This window comes from Cetorhinus maximus, chromosome 9, assembly GCF_964194155.1.
Source record: "Cetorhinus maximus chromosome 9, sCetMax3.hap1.1, whole genome shotgun sequence".
Taxonomy (NCBI): Eukaryota; Metazoa; Chordata; class Chondrichthyes; order Lamniformes; family Cetorhinidae; genus Cetorhinus; species Cetorhinus maximus.
This window is the reverse complement of record NC_135887.1, coordinates 35904309-35924641: the sequence shown is the minus strand read 5'-3', so window position 1 is coordinate 35924641 and position 20333 is coordinate 35904309. Positions and strand designations below refer to the sequence as shown.

Genomic DNA, 20333 nt, shown 5'->3' with positions numbered 1-20333 from the left:
GACCATTCTTCTGAATACGCCACCTGCTGTGCTTCCCACTTAGTTCAACATAGAAAGCATGCTTCAGAATCGCCGGTTCTAACAGCTCTGTTAAGTGAATATCTTTTGTCATCTCTAGGATCTTGCAGAGGAGACGTCTATGGTTCATTGTATCGTATGCTGCTAACAGGTCTACAAAAACAGCACCTGTTACCATCCCTTGCTCAAAACCATCTTCGATATGTTGTGTGAGGTTGAGCAGTTGGCTTGTTGTTGATTTGCCGGGGCGGAAACCTGCTTGCTCTGGAATGATCTTCTCATCTACAGTTGGTGCTATCCTATTGAGTATCATGCATTCAAACAGCTTATTAGTGTGGCAAAGCAGTGAAATTGGCCGAAAACTGTTAGGATCTGAGGGATCTTTTCCGGGCTTTAATAGTGCTATTAGATGTGCCTTCTGCCAAATAATAGGTAGCTTGTGTGTTGCCAGGCAGTGGTTGAACAATTGTAGGAGTCATTTCTTTGCTTGCTGTCCAAAATGCTTTATCTGCTCCATTGCTATGTTGTCAAGACCAATTGCTTTCCTGTGTTTTAGACTAGATATACCAGTTTCCAGCTCTTCCATGGTGAATGGTCCAGTGAAGCCAGGGTCATCGCTGTACTTCTTCCTATCTAGTTGTGATTAAATTATTAATCTATTCTGATTAAAAGTCATGTTGACCTGAAAAGTTAATTTGGTTTCTCTCCACAGATGCTTCCCAACTTGCTTAGAGTTTCTAGCACTTTTAGTTTTTATTTCAGATTTCTAGCATCCACAATATTTTGCTTTTGTAAACCGGAGACAGACTGCTGCTAAAGAGAATGTCTTTAGTACCAACAGTGTGGGAGCTATGGGAGATTCGACGGCCAAGCCAAAAGTCCATTTGTTGGGTTTATTTGGCATCTAATGATTGTAACTCCCCTGCTCTGTCATTCCAGGTGGTGTACCAGGACAATTTCCAGCAGGTGTACCTAGAACTATTCCAGGAGGTGCTGCAGGTAATTTGATCTGTCATGATTAATTGAGATAAGTCAACCAAGAAGTGTTAGAGATAGAAACAGGAGTAGACCATCTGGCCCCGCCATTCAATGTGAACATGGCTGATCTTTGGCTTCAACTCCACTTTCCCTTCTGCTCCCCACATTACTTAATTCCCTGAGAGACCAAAAATCTGTGTCACTGCCTTAAATATATTAAAAGATTGAATGCTCTATCGTATTAGATCAAATCTTGGGGATTTACCTGGATTAGCTCAGATGCAATGCAAAGAAGCATTGATTTTCTTGGACGATCAAGAGTGGAATTTTCCTTGCCCACTGGCGTCAGGCGTCATGGCGGGTGTGAGTGGACAATATGGCAGGAAGGCCAAAAATCGGTTTCATGAAGCCGTGAAACCAGTTTGCAATTGCCTGCTCCTACTGTCAATGGCAGGCCACGTTTCCCGCCAGCGCACGTCGGGGGGCTTCATTGTAATCAATCTGCATATCATTATAAGCCCAGCACGGTGGAATCATCTCCCCACACTGGATCATCTGAGCTCGTCGGTGAGATTGTATGCTGACGTGTTTCACAACAGCATTTATAAGGTATGCACCTGGCAAGCTGCACTTGAGGGAAACTCGGAGGTGAATGCACAGTAATGTTGCGCAGCGCTCGCGAGGTCGCCTGTTGGACTCAAGGTTGAGGTGCCACACATTCAGGTGAGGGCACAGGGAAGTCAATTTCCCAGCTGGCTGGCAGTGTGGTGCTGGGGCAAGGGCTGCATTGAGGTTGAGGCAAGTTGATGGGAGGGTTGAGGGGGGTAAGGGCTGAACTGCGGTTGATGGTAGTGCACGTGAGAAGGGGTGGGGGTGGGGGAAGAAAGCAGACACGCATTAGAGAAATCTTTTATAAAGTGACCATTCCTCCACAGCTGAGACAGTTCAGGTGCAGCCACATTGACATGCTTGGATTCGGGCCTCTAGCTTATCTGCCCATTCAAGCAAAGCAGAGGCCTGAAAGTGCTAACAAACGCTTCAGACATTTTCACCCCTCTGGCACAGACTGCAAACTAATGAGCAGTGGATTGCAGAACAATTGGGTGACTGGGCACGTTGTACAATCTCCTTGCAAAAGCTGGCCATGGAGCAGTCACTGGTGGAGGTGCTCACAGCCCCTTGCAATGTTATCATTCTGGTATGAACGAGTCTCTCCTATGGTTCATGCCAACTGTGCAGCCTTGCAGTGTGGCTTAGGAGAATGCCTGTGCATGAGCTGAGAGCACGGCATGCAATCCACTGGGCAAAGCTGCCGCCAATCGGTCAGATGGAGTGGGACGGAAGTGGGTTGGGTTTCGGGCAGCCATCCAAGTGTGGCCAGTACTCTGATATGGTTATGTCTGAAGACTCCTTAACGCAAGAGAGACTCTTAATAAACCCAAGCTAACCCAGGCGTCTCTCTCCTTCATCCTGCAGGAGGAGTACATCAGAAGCATGGAGCCTGCTGACCTAGCTGTATGCCTCATGGTTACAGAGAGTGGAGACAAAGAAGAGAGTGACGAAGGTGCCTGGTTGGACAAAGGGAGGAGCAGCACCCTCAGGAAGAAGGGGCGGTTGGGCTCCCGCACAAGCTGCTTAAGACACATGGCGGATCTAGCTGGCCGGCGTCTAGCTAGACCCAGGGTCTATAGATGGCACCTGTCATTCCTGCAGATGACCGAGAACCAGTGTCGGTGAAAACTGCACATGTCCAGGGAAATGTTCAGTCACATCTGCAACCTGCTGCAGGGTTTGGCGCCATGGAGATATGGAGGGCATCCACTGCCAGTGGCCATGAAAGTGACCATGGCACTCAATGTTTACGCCAGTGGCTCCTTCAGGGCTCCACAGGTGACCTCTGTGTGATATTGCAAGCCTCCATGCACAAATACATTGATGAGGTCATGTATGCCATCTTCGCGAAGGCACACAACTTTGTATTTTGCCCAGGATCAGGAAAGCCAGGATGCAAGAGCATTGGGGTTTACCCAGATCTCAGGTTTTCCACAGGTGCAGGGTGCCATCAACTGAACTCACATGGCACTCAGATCTCCATGGCAACAAGTGGTCAGCTATGTCAACTGCAAGGGCTTCCATTCACTGAATGTACAGCTGGTGTGCAACCACCACAAAAGCATCCTGTAAATCTGCACATGGTTTCCAGGGAGTGTCCATGACTACCACATTCTCAGCAGGTCGCAGATCCCTGACATTTTCCAGGGTCCACAGAGGCTGCAGGGTTGGTTCGTCATGGACAAGGGCTACCTGCAGAGGATGTGGCTGATGCCACCCATGCAACAGCCTCAGACTGCAACAGAGGGAAGGTACAACGAGGCTGATGCTGTAACTCACACTTTGGAGCAAACTATCGGACTGTTGAAAATGAGGTTCCAGTGCCTGGACCGGTCTGCTGGAGCCCTGCAATACAGTCCACAGAGGGTGTCACACATTGTCGTCGCCTGCTGCGCCCTTCACAACCTGGCACTGCAGTGGAGAGAGGAGCTGGCTGAGGAGTAGATGGAGGAGCTGCATGTCTCCTCTAATGAGGAGAATGTCAACGGGGATGAGGGTGAGGAGGTCCTCAAAGATGAGGATAATGGCAATGAGGCCACCACACTGGCCAGACAAGACAGGCATGCTCGGAGACCCTCATAGCTGCTAGATTTGTGGAGAATGATGACAACATGCAAAGAATAAAACACCATAGATCCTCACACTGCATCTGTGAACATTTGACTCCTGTCTGGCTGATGGCAGCGCACATACCCTCTGTGATAAGGCTCCTGTAATGGAGATGCAGCAAATGCCCATAGTCCTGACATTCCAGGATGACAACTTGCAGCGGGGACACTCCATAGACCCTCACACAGCTTATGTAAATGTCTGACTCCTGTCTGGCTGATGGCCCCCCTCTTGTGCTCTGTGAATAGGGTCATGTCATGGAGATGCAGCAGGGAAACTAACTTCTCCTGATTCTTTGGCATCCTTCGTGAGGTGAACCCTTCAGGACCACACTGTCACCGGACACGGATGCTGATGACATGTGGGGGCTAGCCACACCTCCAAGGTGCTGGGTGCACACAGGGAGAATGAGGGAACTCTGTGCCGCTGGCTCAGGACATTCTGGCAGCAATGACAAGCCCCATCGAGGTGCAGGCATGATTGATGTGACCAGTGACAGTGAAGGCACACCATCAGCGTGCTGGGAAGGTTGCACAAAGCACAGGGAAGAGGCCCTGGACTGAGACACCTGCCTTTATCCTGTGCAGGCACCAAGGTTTCACATCTGAGTGACATGAAAACTCATCATAACAAGGAGCCCATAAACAAGGAGACATCCTTGGAAGTTTACTTACAATAGTGAACATTATGTACAAGTGATTAACACCCATGCCCAGGCTGTGCAACTACATCTTCTTAACCTTCCTAACCCTGCTGCTACACCTTGGTGCTCCCTCAACACCCACAGGTGAGGTGGGGGCAGCTTTCTGATTGCTACGCCCTGTGATGACCTTGATGGGCATCCTCTGGAGGGCCCCTGCCTGCTTTCAGGATCCTGTTGTGTGGCAGTAATACCCTCCTCAGCCTGTGGAGCTGGAGCTGCGGGGGTCACAGGAAGAGGGGATTCGGATGGGCCGGTCACTCCCAGAGTCACCTGGGTAGATGGCCCTGGAGTGTGCACCTGCTGATCCTCCTCCCTATGGGTGCCTGAGGATCCTTGGCTGACTCCATGAGTGGAAGGGGTAGCTGGAGTGAGATAGAGCTACCCAGCACCCCTCTCGAGTACACACTGTTGGAGGCTAACTATGGCATCAGTGATGGAGTTAAGCCCACGCAGCAGTGCAGGAATGACGTCCTGGACCAAGGTCTCCATGGCAACCACCATCCTGCCAGTGTTGACCTCGTGCATTGCAATGCCGGCACTATCACCTCAGACTGAAGGCAGACAGATTTCTCCATCGTGCCTTGTAATCTGAGGAGTGCAGCAGACATCCCTTCCCGATGTTCCCGAGCTTGCCTTTGCAGCTTCAGCAACTGAAGTATGACCAAGTCCAGAGGCTTGTCATCTGATTCGGACTCAGCAGATTTCTGGTTTCCAGCAGTCCTTGGAGTGCTGGACACCTGGGAAGTCACTGCCTCTGCCTGTGGATCAAACAGTGCAATGTGCTCACCAGATTGTGACCCCAAGGTTACTCTAAAGCTTGGTCCAATCGAGGTGTGTTTCTGCGCTGGTGGAAGGTGCGGGTGAGCGCTTTGACAGGACTTCAATTAGGGTTCCAGCAGGTTTCTCTTCTGATGTATCTTCGGGGCTTGAGTCAAAGACGTGGGTCATGGACTCCCTGGGTTGTTTTCCAAATGTGCTGACGAAAGCAAGGAGAGATAACTCATGCATGGCAGTGGCCTGTGAAACAGGACACATCATTCACAGGATGGTTGTCTGATGGGTGTTGCACTACTGGATCTTCACTTGGCAGAGCACTGTCGACCTCAGCTTCAGCACAGGAAAGGTCCAGATTTCACCAGCTAGCTGGATGATTCTATTTTCAAAGTCCTTGAGGACCTTGATGTCAGGCATTCCTCCACCAGTCTGCGACCTCTCCTTTTGTTGTGTGCCAGCTTGTCCTGCATGACTGCAGATGGAGAGAGCGTAAGCAGGATGTCTGTCAGGCCAGATGATAAGTATGCCTGGCATGTGTGGGTGGTGAGTGGTGCCATGGATGGGATGAGGACAACGAAGCTGTGTGTGAGTGAATGAATGGCAATGTGCCTTGAACTAAGCAGTGAGATCCTTGTGGATGTGTGATGGGTTTGAGAGTGTGTGAGTTGAGCATGGTGAGAAGAGTGACTTACTCAGGCAGAGCGAAGGCAATCATTAATCCTGTTTCAGTACTGGGTGGCTGTCCTCTTTTGCAATGACCACCGCTGCCACCACCTCCTAAGCCGGACTGGTGATGTTACTGCCCCTCCTGCGGCCAGAGCAGGGGTAGAGGACATCACGGCAAGCCTCCAGGACATCCAGGGATGCATCACTGAATCAGGGGGCTGCAGTCTTCTCACCTTTTGGGACCATGTTTTCTGTGCAGCAGTCCTGGGCTGGAAGAGGTGTGTGCACGGCATGAAGAAGTGGCGAGGTGATGGCATGACGGGCGAATTGGAGGCCGCCTGCCAGCGAAATGGGATGTTTCCCATGAATGCATAATTAATGAGACATTATTGGGATGATACAGCGTGAAGAGCTGCCATTGCAGCTGGTGGATAAAATGTTCTTCCCACTCGCTACCATACTTAGTGCAAATCTGGGTCGATTCCACCCTAAGTATGAAATTCCATGGCAATGGTTTTCCGGCCCCATTGTGGCGGGACCGGCTGTGGGAGATTTGCTGGCCAAGCCAAAAGTCCATTTGAGTTTCGGCGGGACCAGAATATCCTGGCGATGGGCGGGGCCTGAAAATCCCACCCCACGTGTTCATCTCACCTGAATGAGATTGTAATTGGATTAACACCATTGGAGTTGTCAACCATCTGATAACATCCTCAGTTCCAGATGTTTCCACAGATATGAGTGATGGAGCTTCAAACACTACTCCCAAAGTCACTGTCTATGTATTCAATTTTTCAGATACAGGATTACTTAACACTTGTTGGGAAAGATTGCTGGAATATCCATTATGATGTGGAAATCTGTTGGTAGCTCAGCCCAACTCAAGCAACCTTTGTTCAGCAAGCTTTTCTGTGGTCCCAAAATCCACCAGGATCTATTTGAGAGACAATTGCCCTTCCTAGTTCAGTACTTTTTGAATGCAACCAGCTGTGATACTGCAAAAAGACCATAAAATAATCAGCTAAATTGCAGGTGCTCTATGGAAGAGATAGGAAGTCATAGGCAATGACTTATCCCAGGTTTTATTCTGATTTTAAAGATTAGTACACTTAGGTTAATATTGAATATTTCAGAAATGGGGTTAACCGGGATTGTTTTTCTTCTTAATGTGAATCATTGTTCCATTCTGTATGTTCCTGGACTTTGCTTTGGTATAACTTGCCAATCTTCTGTCATTGCAGATGGATACGCGGCAGCTAAAGCTGCTAAATTTGGAAGTAGGTTTTTCTGTCATTTGTAAAAGTATAAAATTATTAATATTCCATGCCTACTAATAAAATCAAAAAATCATCTTGACATTAATTGTTATTAATTGTACTTAACGTACGCAGGTGGTGGGCATTAACTAGGGATTCACTTATGCTATAAAAAGGAACAGCCTAAAGCTGTGTCGGTTGGGTGAAGAGATGCATGTTTCTAATGTATACCTCTGTAAATAAATACTTATAAAAGTGACAAAAACATCTGAAAATCTTTTTAGCTCTTTTGGACACATCCATGAAAGTATCCATGGAAATATCATCAAAGCCAAATTTACACAGAGCAATATGCTTCAGGGAAAAAAAAACGTTTTTGAAACTACCCAAAGAGGTAGAAGGAAAACTAGGGAAACTAAACAAATGCATCCATAGCCTGAATGTAGCCTGCAGGATATGGTATTTTTGGCTGAAAATAGGATGTGTTCTGCTAAAAGCAGATAATGCGTTTTTTAATGTTATCACAAAGGGAAACTTTCAGCCATCTTCATGGTGTATGTTGATGATTTGTTATTGGATGGTACTGTGGCATTTGAGAAATATATTATTAATAAGATTAGAGTACAATTTAAAATGGAGAGTCAGGCCTGTGGGGCTCTTACATATATTGGTTTAGATATTACGCAAAATAGATCTGGAATAACTTTAGATCAACAATCCTATTTGGCGAGTGTTATGCCATCCCGGTTAATCATACTAGGTCCTCATCTAAACCGGATTATAGTTTTGATGTGTTAATTGTTACAATTTTACATACTAATGTAAATAATATTTTCAGGGCAAATAAAATATTGTTAAACCTGGATAGATGTGTACTTAGGCTCCAGTCCTTAGGGGGACCAAAGAGCATGGAGCTAGTCAGTGTGAGAATGGGAATGTTGTCCTTTAGCTTAGGAAACCAAGAAAATAAAAAAAGTGGCTAATATACCTTAGCTGCCAAAACACTGGCAGTAAATATGGAATTCTATTTGTCAAGTATTTTAAGTGAGATCTTAATGATCAGGCATACTAAAGATACCAGTTGTATATTATGCAGATAGTTGTTCTTTGTGGGATAATGCATACCTGTATACTGAGAAGTGTGTGGTCAGCAAAGGTTACAGATTGACCTTGCTGACTTGAAACAAACACTGGAGAAAAAGGAAATCTCTGAAATTAAGTGGGTGAATGCAAGTCAGCAGTTGTTGGACAGTTTTACATAAAGAATTGCATGTACCAATAAATTGTTAGGGGACCTAGAAGAGGGGCGTCTCACAGTAAAATGCTTCGTACAGAATATGAAAGTCTTTGATTTAATTTGTTCTGAAATTTTGATTGTATATTATAAAAGAGATGGTCATAGGGAATGGAAAAGCCCTAGTATTATAATAGGTCATCATGGAAAGACAGTAATTATCAAATGTGGAAATCAAACTGTTATAGTTCATTTCTCATGATTCATCAGAATTAATTACAAAGTCTCCTACAGCCAATAGAACTAAACAAGGCACTTTGTCCCTCAAGTGCTCATGTGTTTTGCAATGAGGTCCTGAGGAATAAAATGCAGTAAGATCAAGTCCTAATTAGTGGTAATGGAGGAAGCGGTATTATTCGGGGAAGATAGTGGCATAGTGATGACATCACTGGACTAGTAATCCAGAGACCAAGGCTAATGCTCTTTGGACATAGGTTCAAATCCCACCATGGCAGCTGGTGGAATTTAAATTCAGTTAATAAATCTGGAAAGAAAGCCAGTATTAGTAATGGTAACCATGGAACTGTCATCGATTGACATAAAAACACATCTAGTTCACTAATGCCCTTTAGGGAAGGAAATCTGCCATCCTTACCTGGTCTAGCCTACATGTTACTCCAAACCCACAGCAATATGGTTGACTCTAAACTGCCCTCTGAAATGGCCTAGCAAGCCACTCAGTTTAAGGGAAATTAGGGTTGGCAACAAATGCTGACCTTGCCAGCAATGCCCACATCCCATGAAAGATTAAAGAAGTTAGTAGTCATGGAAGTGATCATGACACAAAGGAGAGAATTATCACATCCATAGAACAATTAGCCAGAGTGGATGCTCAGGTAACATATGTTTCAAAGGGGGTGACTGGATAGAAAAATACAACAACTGTGGAGCTTGCAGGAAAAGCTTCTTGTAAGTTTAAGTATTGGCTGAATGTTCAGGATAATGGCCAAGCAGCAAGGGCCATAGACTGGCAGAATAGGATGAAAGTGTGGAAAGAAAGAAAGTGCAGTAAAAGTAGTAATAGTGACTCCAGAAATAACTCCTGCTTCACAAAACACTTGTGGACTAGAGAGAACCTCTTATAATTCAAGAGGAAGGTCTTGCAGTAGTAGTTCTGACAGACGAAACTGGAAATAGAGGTCATAGCTTGAATAGATTGGACAATTAAATCAGGGCCATAGAACATTTGTATAAAAGAACTAAAAGCAGAAAACCTTATCGGAAGTATTGGTAACTGCCGATAAAATGGAGGATAAACTAATGAGAGTCAGAGCAAAGGGAGGTTGGAATTTATTCTGAGGTACTAGATAAGCTTTGATGCGTAGGTGGATCTGTACTGAAAAAGTCTTTGCAAATGTGACTAATAAGCTAAAGTGGGGTTAGTAGCTAGGTTTTGATGACTGACTGGATAATACTGATGTTAAAATAAGGTAGATGCTCCCACCGCTGGAAAAATAATCTTAAAAATTATAGGGGTTAATTGCATGACAGAAAATTGTCAAATGGTAAGGCACAATCATTGTAATTGACAAATGGGTGGACTGTTGATTGCAAGAATGCTGCACATCCTGGCCAATTCAGATGATTTTTTTTATTCATTCATGGGACATGGACATTGCTAGCAAAATATTTATAGCCCTTGAGAAGGTGGTGTCGAGTTGCTTTCTTGAACCATTGCGCCATGCGGTGTAGGTACATCTGCAGTGCTGTTAAGAAAGAAAGTGTAGTAGGATTATGTCACACGAGCAAATTATTTTTATATACCACCCTTAACATAATAAAACGTCCACAAGGCACTTCGCAGGAGTATTATAAAGCAAAATTTCACACTGAGCTACATAAGGTGATGTCAGGGCAGATGGCTAAAAGCTTGGTCAAGGAGGCAGGTTTCAAGGCACATCTTGAAGGAAGAAAGTGTTAGAGAGGTGGTGAGATTTAGGGAGGGAATTCCAGAGCTTAGCACACAGGCAGCTGAAGGCACAGCCACCAACGGTGGAGCAATTAAAATCAGGGATGTTCAAAAGACAAAGTCAGATAACCTCAGATATCTCAGAAAGGCAATCTAAATAATAGATTCAACTTTCTACCTTAAAGATCATTTCTTTCAATTCATTCAAGGAATTGAATCCATTTCAACTTTTGATTATGCTCCACTACCAGTCCTTGCAGCAAATAAAAGTAAAAATTCAAGCATTGTGACTGGATGTCTTTGCAATGCTGCAGTGTGTTAGGTATCAAGAGTATGTTCTTCTGTCACATATTGATGATTGCAGTTTCTATGTCCTGTCATTCTAGGAGCACTTCCATGGCGTGTACCTGGAGGCTTTGCAGGAGCTGTACCTGGAGGTGTTCCAGGAGGGATTGCAGGTAATATAATCTCTGATTAAGAACAACTTAAATTATTTGAGATGAATAAAATGAAAAGTGTAATTTTAATTTTGTTAGTTTTCCAATCTAGTTTGTTAGCATTCTTTTATAGCATACTTGTAGTCTTTCACTTTATATCAATGCAGCAATTTAGTGCAAATGCAGTCTGAATTTATAGGGTCTGGCCTGACATGGAAACAAAGTGGAGTCTATCCTTAGCCCCCTTCTATCTCTGACCTGTAGGCTGCCTCTGAAACATCTTCTGAAAATGGTGTCAAGTACCACATTTACACCCACAACATTTTAATATATTTGCTCATGAGATGTGGGTGGCCTGGTTAGCAACATCCACATTCCATAAATGAATAGAAAAAAAAAATCAACTCTACCACACCACCACCTGTTGACTTCCACTGCCTTTGATTTGTCATGCAGCTTGTCCAACATCCAGTATTGGATGAGCAAATATTTTCTCTAAGTATTAGAAAGACCAAAGCCACTGGCCTGGATATTAACAAGGACAGGTTATATAGGCTGGGGCTGGAGTCTTGGGTGGGAAATGTTCCTGAATATTTTATCATTGACAGGTCCTCTGTCTGGTAGTCAGCCTGATTGGCAGGCTTGCTTTCCAGTCGAGCAAGGAGGACTCTGGAGCAGGTTGCCCGTTGTTCCAATCAATGAGCCAGAGAGGGTCGCTGATCCTGTGGAGGGGAGGTGGGGATGTGGCCAACTCTTGACCCTGCAGAGGGGTAGGAAGAAGAGGGGAGGGGAGATGCTTGATAATGGGAGAGATCTCCATTTCTCCAGGCACATATTGAACTGTTCATTCTTCCTATTCTTATACTTACTAGCACTTGGCACTGGGAGTAATCCTGAGATCACTGCTCTTGATGTCCTGATTTTTAATTCTCTCCCTAACTCCCTAATATCTGCTTTCAGGACCTCATCCCTTTTCCTACCTCTGTCATTGGTCCCAGTGTGGACCACGACCTCTGGCTGTTCACCCTTCCCAAAAGATTGTCCTGTAGCCACTCTGGCATCCTTGACCCTGGCACCAGGGAGGCAACATACCATCCTGGAGTCACATCCAAAGACACAGAAATGCCTGCCTGCTCCCCTAACTATGGAATCCCCTACCACGAGCACTTACACTCTTTTTGCCTGCACGAATTCCCATATCCCGAAGGATGCACATTCCACATGGCCAAGCTGCAGTGACATACCTTAAACCTTAAATAAAGTATTTACTATAGTATGGTTATAATATAGCTCACCTGCCATTCACCAATTGTCTCCTCTGTACTGAGTCCGAAAAAGCCTATACTCACCAACCAACTTATGGATTTTACCTGTAAACTCCCGACTCTCTCTCTCTGCTGTTTTATGGGCTCTCTCTTTCCAAACTCCCACTACTTTATGGGCTCCCTTATGTTGTTTAGTTAGCTTAATTTAATTACTTTCTTATTTATCTTAGAATAATTCCTATGTATATCACACCTCCTTAGCCTATGTACCGAATTCCCACATGAACATAATTTGCTATTCACTTGGTCGGAATCTCACTCTGGACTAGTCACCTGCCTCCTCACACACCCTTTACTGATCATGCGGTTTGAAAAGTCTGTCTCTTTTATAGACCCTCCGATGAGTCACTAGCTAGTTTAGCTTTCTGCTATAGTAATTAACACCAATTGAACCAACTGCTTTTAGTTAATTGACAGTTAACTGCCAGCACCAAGCAGCTCCCTATTTAACAAGCTAGTCTAACATACTTGCAGGTATTAGTTCTGTCAGTGCTTGATTCTTAATCTATGTTCAAACCTGAAAAAGACTTACCAGAATTTACCACGTGAAGCTAATTCACTACTCACTCAGTCTCCATCTCACTCTGGCGTAGTCATCGGTCTCCTCACGCACCCTTTACTAATCCACTCTTTCACTCCATTCTGCCAGACCATGGACCTCACTTCTTGGCCATCATCCTGAACATTTAAAATTGCCGGTAGCTTTTACTGCATATCCCACAATTGTTGCATCCATCCATTCACTATACCCCTCTGGAATATACGTCATTGAAGTTTGAATATAATAGCTCTCATGTGTGTCATGATCACTCACATTACCCTTATCCAGCCCTTGATTCACCATATTCTGTTCCTCAGAACCTTCATCATAAAACATTGAAGCATTTGAAGTACAAGGTGCCTCATGGATTTTGTAATTCTGATTAATCATAAGAAATGAACCTCAACGGTTCGATAGCTATACTTGTTAAATGCTGTCTTATTATCACAGCCTTTTATTTTACCAGGCCTTTCCATTCTCTCTCTTTTACAATACATCAATCTCCTGAATTAGCTCGTCTCAGACGGTCTAAACATGAGGCGTCAGTTTTTTCCAACTTTTCTCCAGGATCTTGAGCTTTGATGAAAGCCATCTCCATGCATTTTTTAAAAATTCTTTCACAGGACCTGGGCATCACTGGCTAGCCAGCATTTTCATTGCCCATCGCTAAAGTAATGTAAAGCATTCAAATGTGCAGACAAAAAATGAATTAATTATAGTGCCTTGTAGACCTGGAGGATTGTTGCTCAGCTCAAAAGGCAATTCGAGATTTCAGCCTTGGACTAATTGATAGGGGTTAGACTCACCAAACATTTTGAAATCTGTTCTTTGTATCATCACAGAATGCCCCTTTTGTTCCATGAAGGCTGAAAGAGATTACTGTTTTCCCAGGAAAATTTTTAAGGCTGAAGGCATCTGATCCAACTGGGTCTCCCTCTCCAAGAACCAAATGCCATTTAGAACTTTAGAATAATCCAGTATTCTAAATGGATACAGGGACCCCTAAATTGAATTTTGTCTATCTTTTAAACAATCTGTTAAAGTCCATGGTGTATTCTTCCATGGAATGGCCATCTGTTTTCCAAAATCTAACAAAGCCTAACCATGCCTCATAGGCAGCTAACAGATAATCTTTCTTATAGATTTCATCCAAGAACTATAGAAGAAGTTCCAAATGATCACAATCAGCTGACAAACATCTATCTCAAAATACTTTACTCCTGATTTTACTTCCTGTAGGAATTGACAACGCCAAAGCCATACAGCTTTTCCTTTTTGGTAGGGATGTAACCTGCATCCTCATATCCATTTCATTTTCTAATGGTTATATGGTTCAGACTCTGAGAACATCAGAGGATAATCATACCTTGACAATTTACTCTTGCTTTCTGCCATTTTCCACATGGTCACTAGGATTGTAGTCTTCTGTTTGAATTTCTCTTTCTTAGTTTCCAACCTTCATCTTTAAGCAACCATCCTCTGCTACCATGTTATATTCCAAAAAGCCAGTTGGTGAAGGATCATACTGGGGCCAATCTTTACAAGCATTTAGTTGCAGAGTTACACATTACAGTCCCTCCTAACTCAACAACAACTGTTTTATTCTGTGCCTATTTATAGGGGCATAAGTGAATCCCTGGTTAATGCCCACCACCTGCATACAACTAAGCAAAATCAATTTACAATTAACAACTTGCACCAATGCAAGGGCAGACTCAGCCATCAGGAGATGAAGCAGTGGGTACTGGCTGAAGGGGGAAATGAACACATTGAGTGGAGATCCCACCTCCATGTTCTCTTTCACCATCATCCTTTTCCTCAGCCAGTGGCACATCGTTCCTCCCATTCTGCTGGGTAGCAGCTCAGTTGAGTAACACTTTGTAAGGTTAAAACATCTGAATTTGTTTAAGCTGGGAGACAAGCTGGCATCCAAAGTCTATGTGGCCATGATCATGGCCTGCATGGACTGGTTTATGAAAGACTATTGAAATTCCATGGTTGCGGTCACTCTCTACGTGGCAGATATACACAATGGCCTGCAACATCAATCTACACATGTTTGAGCTGAGCTCCTCCATCCTTTCTGCTATTGTGGAGACTGTGGCATGTCCACCAGTTTATTGCAAATCTGCTACTATGACTCACTGATTCTCCTCTTCGTTGATGGTCTCCAGCTGAACAAAGCTTGGAGATGAATGCACCTCCTGACATGGATTCTCTACAGCTGTCCTTGCCACCAGTTTCTGCCATGCATACTTTGTGAACTGAGTCGCCAGAAAATCTGAATATCTGTCTTAACAGGTCCCTGCACAAGTATGTCCTGTGATAGTACACTGTCAGAAGGAATCAGTTCCTCTGAGGAATCATAATCAGGAAAGTCAATGGAGTGCTGCTCCACATGTGAAGGCCCTGGAGGATAGAAAAAAAGGGATATGCATTAACATTGTCAATCTAACAATATTGCCACTCAGATTAATTACATATCATGTTTCACTCATTGCTGAAATCAAATCAACGTGACTGACTCTTGTATGAGATGTGGTTCAAGGGTACTTAATGCTATTGCCAGGCAGTTGTGAAATCCCAGGCCACAATTTTAGCTCTGCAATGCCCATATATTTGCTGCTATGCATATTGTTGTGGCTCCAAATGACATCGGTGTTGTGCATGCACAATGACAGTGTGGTTCACACTTTATTGAATTTTTGAGGAGGTAACAGAAAGTAGACAATTGTACTGCAGGAAATGCAATTTATCTAGATTTTTCAAAGGCCTTCGATAAGGTGCTCCAGAATAGACTAATGAATATGGTCAGAAAATGTGAAGTCAAAGGACAAGTGGCAGATCTGAACAGTAGCCAGTTCAATACAGAAAGGAGAGAGTGAGAGTAAATGGCAAGGTATCAAATTTGGGAAGATGTGGTAAATCAAAGAATAGAGATAAGGCAAGAGAGAAAGGTATGATTATGGTAAAGGATAAACAAACCATGACAGGAAGGCATGTAGCATTCAGAAAAAACAGACAAATTGATAGCGCAAATAGAAATAAATAAGTATGATCTGAAAGCCATTACAGAGACATGGCTGCAGGATGACATAGATTGGGACCTGAATATTGAAGGGTACATGACATTGAGGAAGGACAGGAAGCTAGGAAAGGATGGAGGATGGCACTGTTAATTAATGATAGTATTAGCACAATGGAGAGGGATGACCTAAGTTCAGGAAACCAGGATGTAGGAGCGGTTCAGGTAGAGATGAGAAATGATAAAGGCAAGAAGTCGCTTGTAGATGTGGTTTACAGGCTGCCTAACAGTAACCACATGGAAGGACACGGTATAAATGGAAAAGTAATGGAAGCTTGTCAGAAAGGCACGGCGATAATCGTGGGGGATTTTAATCTACATATAGACTGGAAAAATCAGATAGGCAAACATAGCCTAGATGAGGAATTCATAGAACGTTTTCAGGATAGTTTCTTAGAACAGCACATTCTGGCGCAAATCAGAGAACAGGCTATACTAGGCCTGGTATTGTGCAATGAGGTGGATTAATTAATGATCTCATAATGAAGGCGCCACTGGTAGTAGAGATCATAGTATGATTAAATTTTACTTTCAGTTTGATGGAGGGAAGAGTGAGTCTAAGGCTAGTATTTTAAACTTAAATAATGGCAATTATGAAGGCATGAAAGTAGAGCTAGCTAAAGTGAACTGGCAAATTAGGTTAAAAGATAGGTCAATAGAGGTGCAGTGGCAGACACTAAAAGGGATATTTCCAAATACACAAAATAGATACATTCAAATGAGAAAGAAAAATTCCAAGAAGAGGACCCACCATCCATGGTTAACTAAAAAAGTTAAAGGATATTATCAGGCATAAAGATAAAGCACATAGTTGCACAAAGATGGGTGGCAGGTCAGAAGATTGGACAGAATATTAAAAAAGCAGCAAAGAATGACAGAAATATTAATAAGGAGGGAAAAATTAGAGTATGAGAGAAAGCTAGCTAGAAATATAAAGACAGATAGTAAGAGTTTCTATAGATATTTAAAAAAAGAGCAAAGTGAGCATTGGTCCTACGGGATAGGGTCTAGGGAATTAATAACGGAAAATAAGGAGATGGCAGATGAATTGAACAGATATTTTGCATTGGTCTTCACTTTAGAGGATACAAGTAACATCCCAGAAATAGCTGTAAATCAGGAAATGGAAGGAAGGGAGAAACTCAAGAAAATTACAATCATCAGGGAAGTGGTACTGAGCAAATTATTGGAGCTGCTGGCAGATAAGTCCCCAGGGCCTGATGGACTTCATCCTAGGGCCTAAAAAGTGTCTAGTGAGAAAGTTGACGGGTTGGTTTTAATTTTCTGAAATTCACTAGATACAGGGAAGGTTTCATTCAATTTGAAAATAATGACTATAACTCCTTTATTCAGAAAGGGAGGGAGACAGAAAGCAGGAAACTATAGGCCAGTTAGCTTAACATCTGCCCTATGGAAAATGTTAGAAGCTATTATTAAAGGCGGTACAGCAGGGTACTTAGAAAAATTCAAAGTAATCAGGCAGAGTCAACATTGTTTTGTGAAAGGGCAATCATGTTTAACCAATTTCATAGAATTATAGAATGGTTACAGCACAGAAGGGGGCCATTCAACCCATTATATCTGTGCTGGCCCTTTGAAGGAGCAATTTACTCAATGCTCCCTTGCCTTTTTCCCATAGCCCTGCAAATTTTTACTTTTCAGATAATGATCCAATTCCTTTTTGGAAGCCTCAATTGATCCTGCCTTCATCACACCCTTAGTGCCACTCACTGTCTGAAAACATTTTTCCTCATGTCACCATTGCTTCTTTTGCCAATTACCTTAAATCTGGTCCTCTGGTTCTCAATCCTTCCACCAATAGGAACAGTTTCTCCCTATCTACTTTGTTCAGCCCCCTCATGATCTTGAATACCTCTATAAAATCCCTTCTCCACCTCAACAGTCCCAACTTCTTCAGTCTTTCAACATAACTGAAGTTCCTCATCCCTGGAACCATTCTCATGAATCTTTTCTTCACTTTCTCCAATGCCTTGACATATTTCCAAAAGTGTGATGCCAAGAATTGGACGCAGTACTCCAGTTGAGGCCAAACCAGTGTTTTATGCAGGTCTAACGTTACTTCCTTGCTTTTGTACTCCATGCTCCTATTGATAAAGCCCAGGATCCTGTATGCTTTATTAATCACACTCTCAGCCTGTTCTGCCACGTCGGTTGACTTGTATACATATACACCCAAGTCCCTCTGCTTCTGCACCTCCTTTATAATTGTACCCTTTATTTTATATTGTCTCTCCGTGTTCTTCCAACCAAAATGAATCACTTCATACTTCACCATATTGAACTTCATCTGCCACTTTGTCAATTTATTGGAGTTCTTTGAAGAAGTAACATGTGTTGTGGTTAAGGGCATTTGATAAAGTGCCACATCAAAGATTATTGTGGAAAATAAGAGCTCATGGTGGAGGGAGTAACATATTGACATGGATAGAAGATTGGCTAGCTAACAGGAAACAGGGAGTAGGCATAAATGGGTCATTTTCTGGTTGGCAGATTGTGATGTGTGGTGTGCCACAGGCAACAGTGCTGGGACTTCAACATTTTACAATTTATGTCAATGACATGGATGAAGGGGCCGAAGGTATGGTTTCTAAATTTGTTGATGACACAAAGGTAGGGAAGTAAGTCGTAAAGAGGACATAAGGAACATAGGAACAGGAGAAGGCCATTCAGCCTGTTGAGCCTGCTCCACTCAAGGAGGCTACAAAGAGACATAGATAGATTAAGTGAATGGGCAAAGATCTGGCAAATGGAGTATAATGTGGGAAAATGTGAAATTGTCCATTTTGGCAGGAAGGATAAAGAAGAAGCATATTATCCAAATGGCAAGAGATTGCAGAGCTCTAAGATGCAGAGGGATCTGGGCATCCTAGTGCATGAATTGCAAAAGGTTTGTATGCAGGGACAGCAAGTAATTAGGAAAGCTAATGGAATATTATCATTTATTGTGAGGGTATTTGAATACAAAAGTAGGGAGATTATGCTTCAGTTATACAGGGCATTGGTGAGGTCACATCTGGAGTACTGTGTACAGTATTGTTCTCCTTATTTAAGGAAGGATGTAAATGCTTTAGAAGAAGTTCAGAGAAGGTTTACCAGACTAATATATGAAATGGACAGGTTGTTTTATGAGGAAAGGTTGGACAGGCTAGGCTTGTGCCTGCTGCAGTTTAGAAGAATAAGTGACTTGATTGAGACATATAAGATCCTGAAGGGTCTTGACAGGGTGGATGTGGAAAGGATGTTTCCTTTTGTGGGAGAATCTAGAACCGGGGATCACAGTTTAAAAATAAGGGGTCAGCCATTTAGGACAGAGATGAGGAGAAATTTTATCTCCCAGAGGGCCGTGAGACTTTGGAACTCTCTTCCTCAAAAGGCGGTGGAAGCTTTAAATACTTTTAAGGTGGAGGTAGATAGATTCTTAATAAGCAAGGGAGTGAAAGGTTGTGGGGGGGTGGGTGGGAATGTGGAGCTGAAGTTACAATCAGATCAGCCATGATCTTATTGAATGGCGGAGCAGGCTGGAGTGGCCGAGTGACCTACTCCTGCTCCTAATTCATATGTTCGTATGTAGGTATTCAGGGTGACAGAAGGTGGAAGTAGTGCTCCACAAGGACCTGTGCTAGGACCCCTGCTGTTCACAATATACATTAATGATTTGGACTTTGGAATCAAAAGCACAATTTCTAAATTTTGGTGGGAAGAATAGGGAGTTCACTTATTATTTGAAAGGTGCAAGTCTAGGTGGGGTAGAGGGATAAAGGGACCATGGAGTACAAATACACCAATCAGTGCATCTATGCCAGAAGCAGCAAAGCCATTAAAAAGCAAACTAAACACTATGATTTATTTCTAGGAGGATATAATTGAAAAGTATGAAAGTTATGCTAAACCTGTATCGAATCTTGTTCAGACCACACTTGGGAGCACTGTGATTTTTTTTGCCGTATTATGAAAAGAATTTGGAAGCAAGCACTGGGGAGGGCGCAGGGAAGATCTACAAGCATGATACCAGAAATTCGTGGGTGTGCAAGTCAGGAAATTATGGTCCGGCTGGGTCTCTTCTGTTGAAAAATGAATGCTGAGGGGGTGACCTAATAGAGATCTTTAAAATTATGAATGGCTTGATAGAATGGATGCAAAGAGAATATTTCCTTTTGTGGGGAAGAGCATAACTAAAGGCCAGTAATATAAGATAGCAACTAAGAAATCCGATAGGGAATTCAGAAGAAACTTCTTTACCCAAAAAGTGGTGAGAATGTGGAACTTGCTACCGCAGGGGAATGGATGAAGAGAATTTTTTTTTAAATTATTCTTTCACGGGATGTGGGCATCGCTGGCTAGGCCAACATTTATTGCCCTTGAGAAGGTGATGGTGAGCCACCTTCTTGAACCATTGCGGTCCATGTGATGTAGATACACCCACTGTGCTATTAGGAAGGGATATAGTACAGAAATCAAGAATAGTACAGATGCATTTAAAGGGAAGCTGGACAAGCATTTGAGTGAGAAGGAAATAGAGGGTTGCAATGATAGATTTAGATGAGGAAAGATGAGAGGAGGCTTTAGTGGAGCATAAGCACCTGCACGGACATGTTGGGCTGAATGGCC

General features: G+C 43.3%; 1 protein-coding gene across 26 annotated transcripts in view; it reads left to right on the top strand.

The window, feature by feature from the left end:
- LOC144684561 (uncharacterized) overlaps positions 1-20333 on the top strand; it is a 336148-nt gene that overhangs the window by 169566 nt on the left and 146249 nt on the right. For 23 of the 26 annotated variants that reach the window (XM_078548502.1, XM_078548509.1, XM_078548490.1 and 20 more), the window contains 3 exons: positions 958-1017; positions 7099-7134; positions 10703-10774. In XM_078548502.1, the coding sequence (XP_078404628.1) occupies positions 958-1017; positions 7099-7134; positions 10703-10774 (168 nt within the window). The remainder of the gene's footprint in view (positions 1-957; positions 1018-7098; positions 7135-10702; positions 10775-20333) is intronic. The other 3 variants (XM_078548498.1, XM_078548488.1, XM_078548504.1) reach the window with 1 other exon arrangement.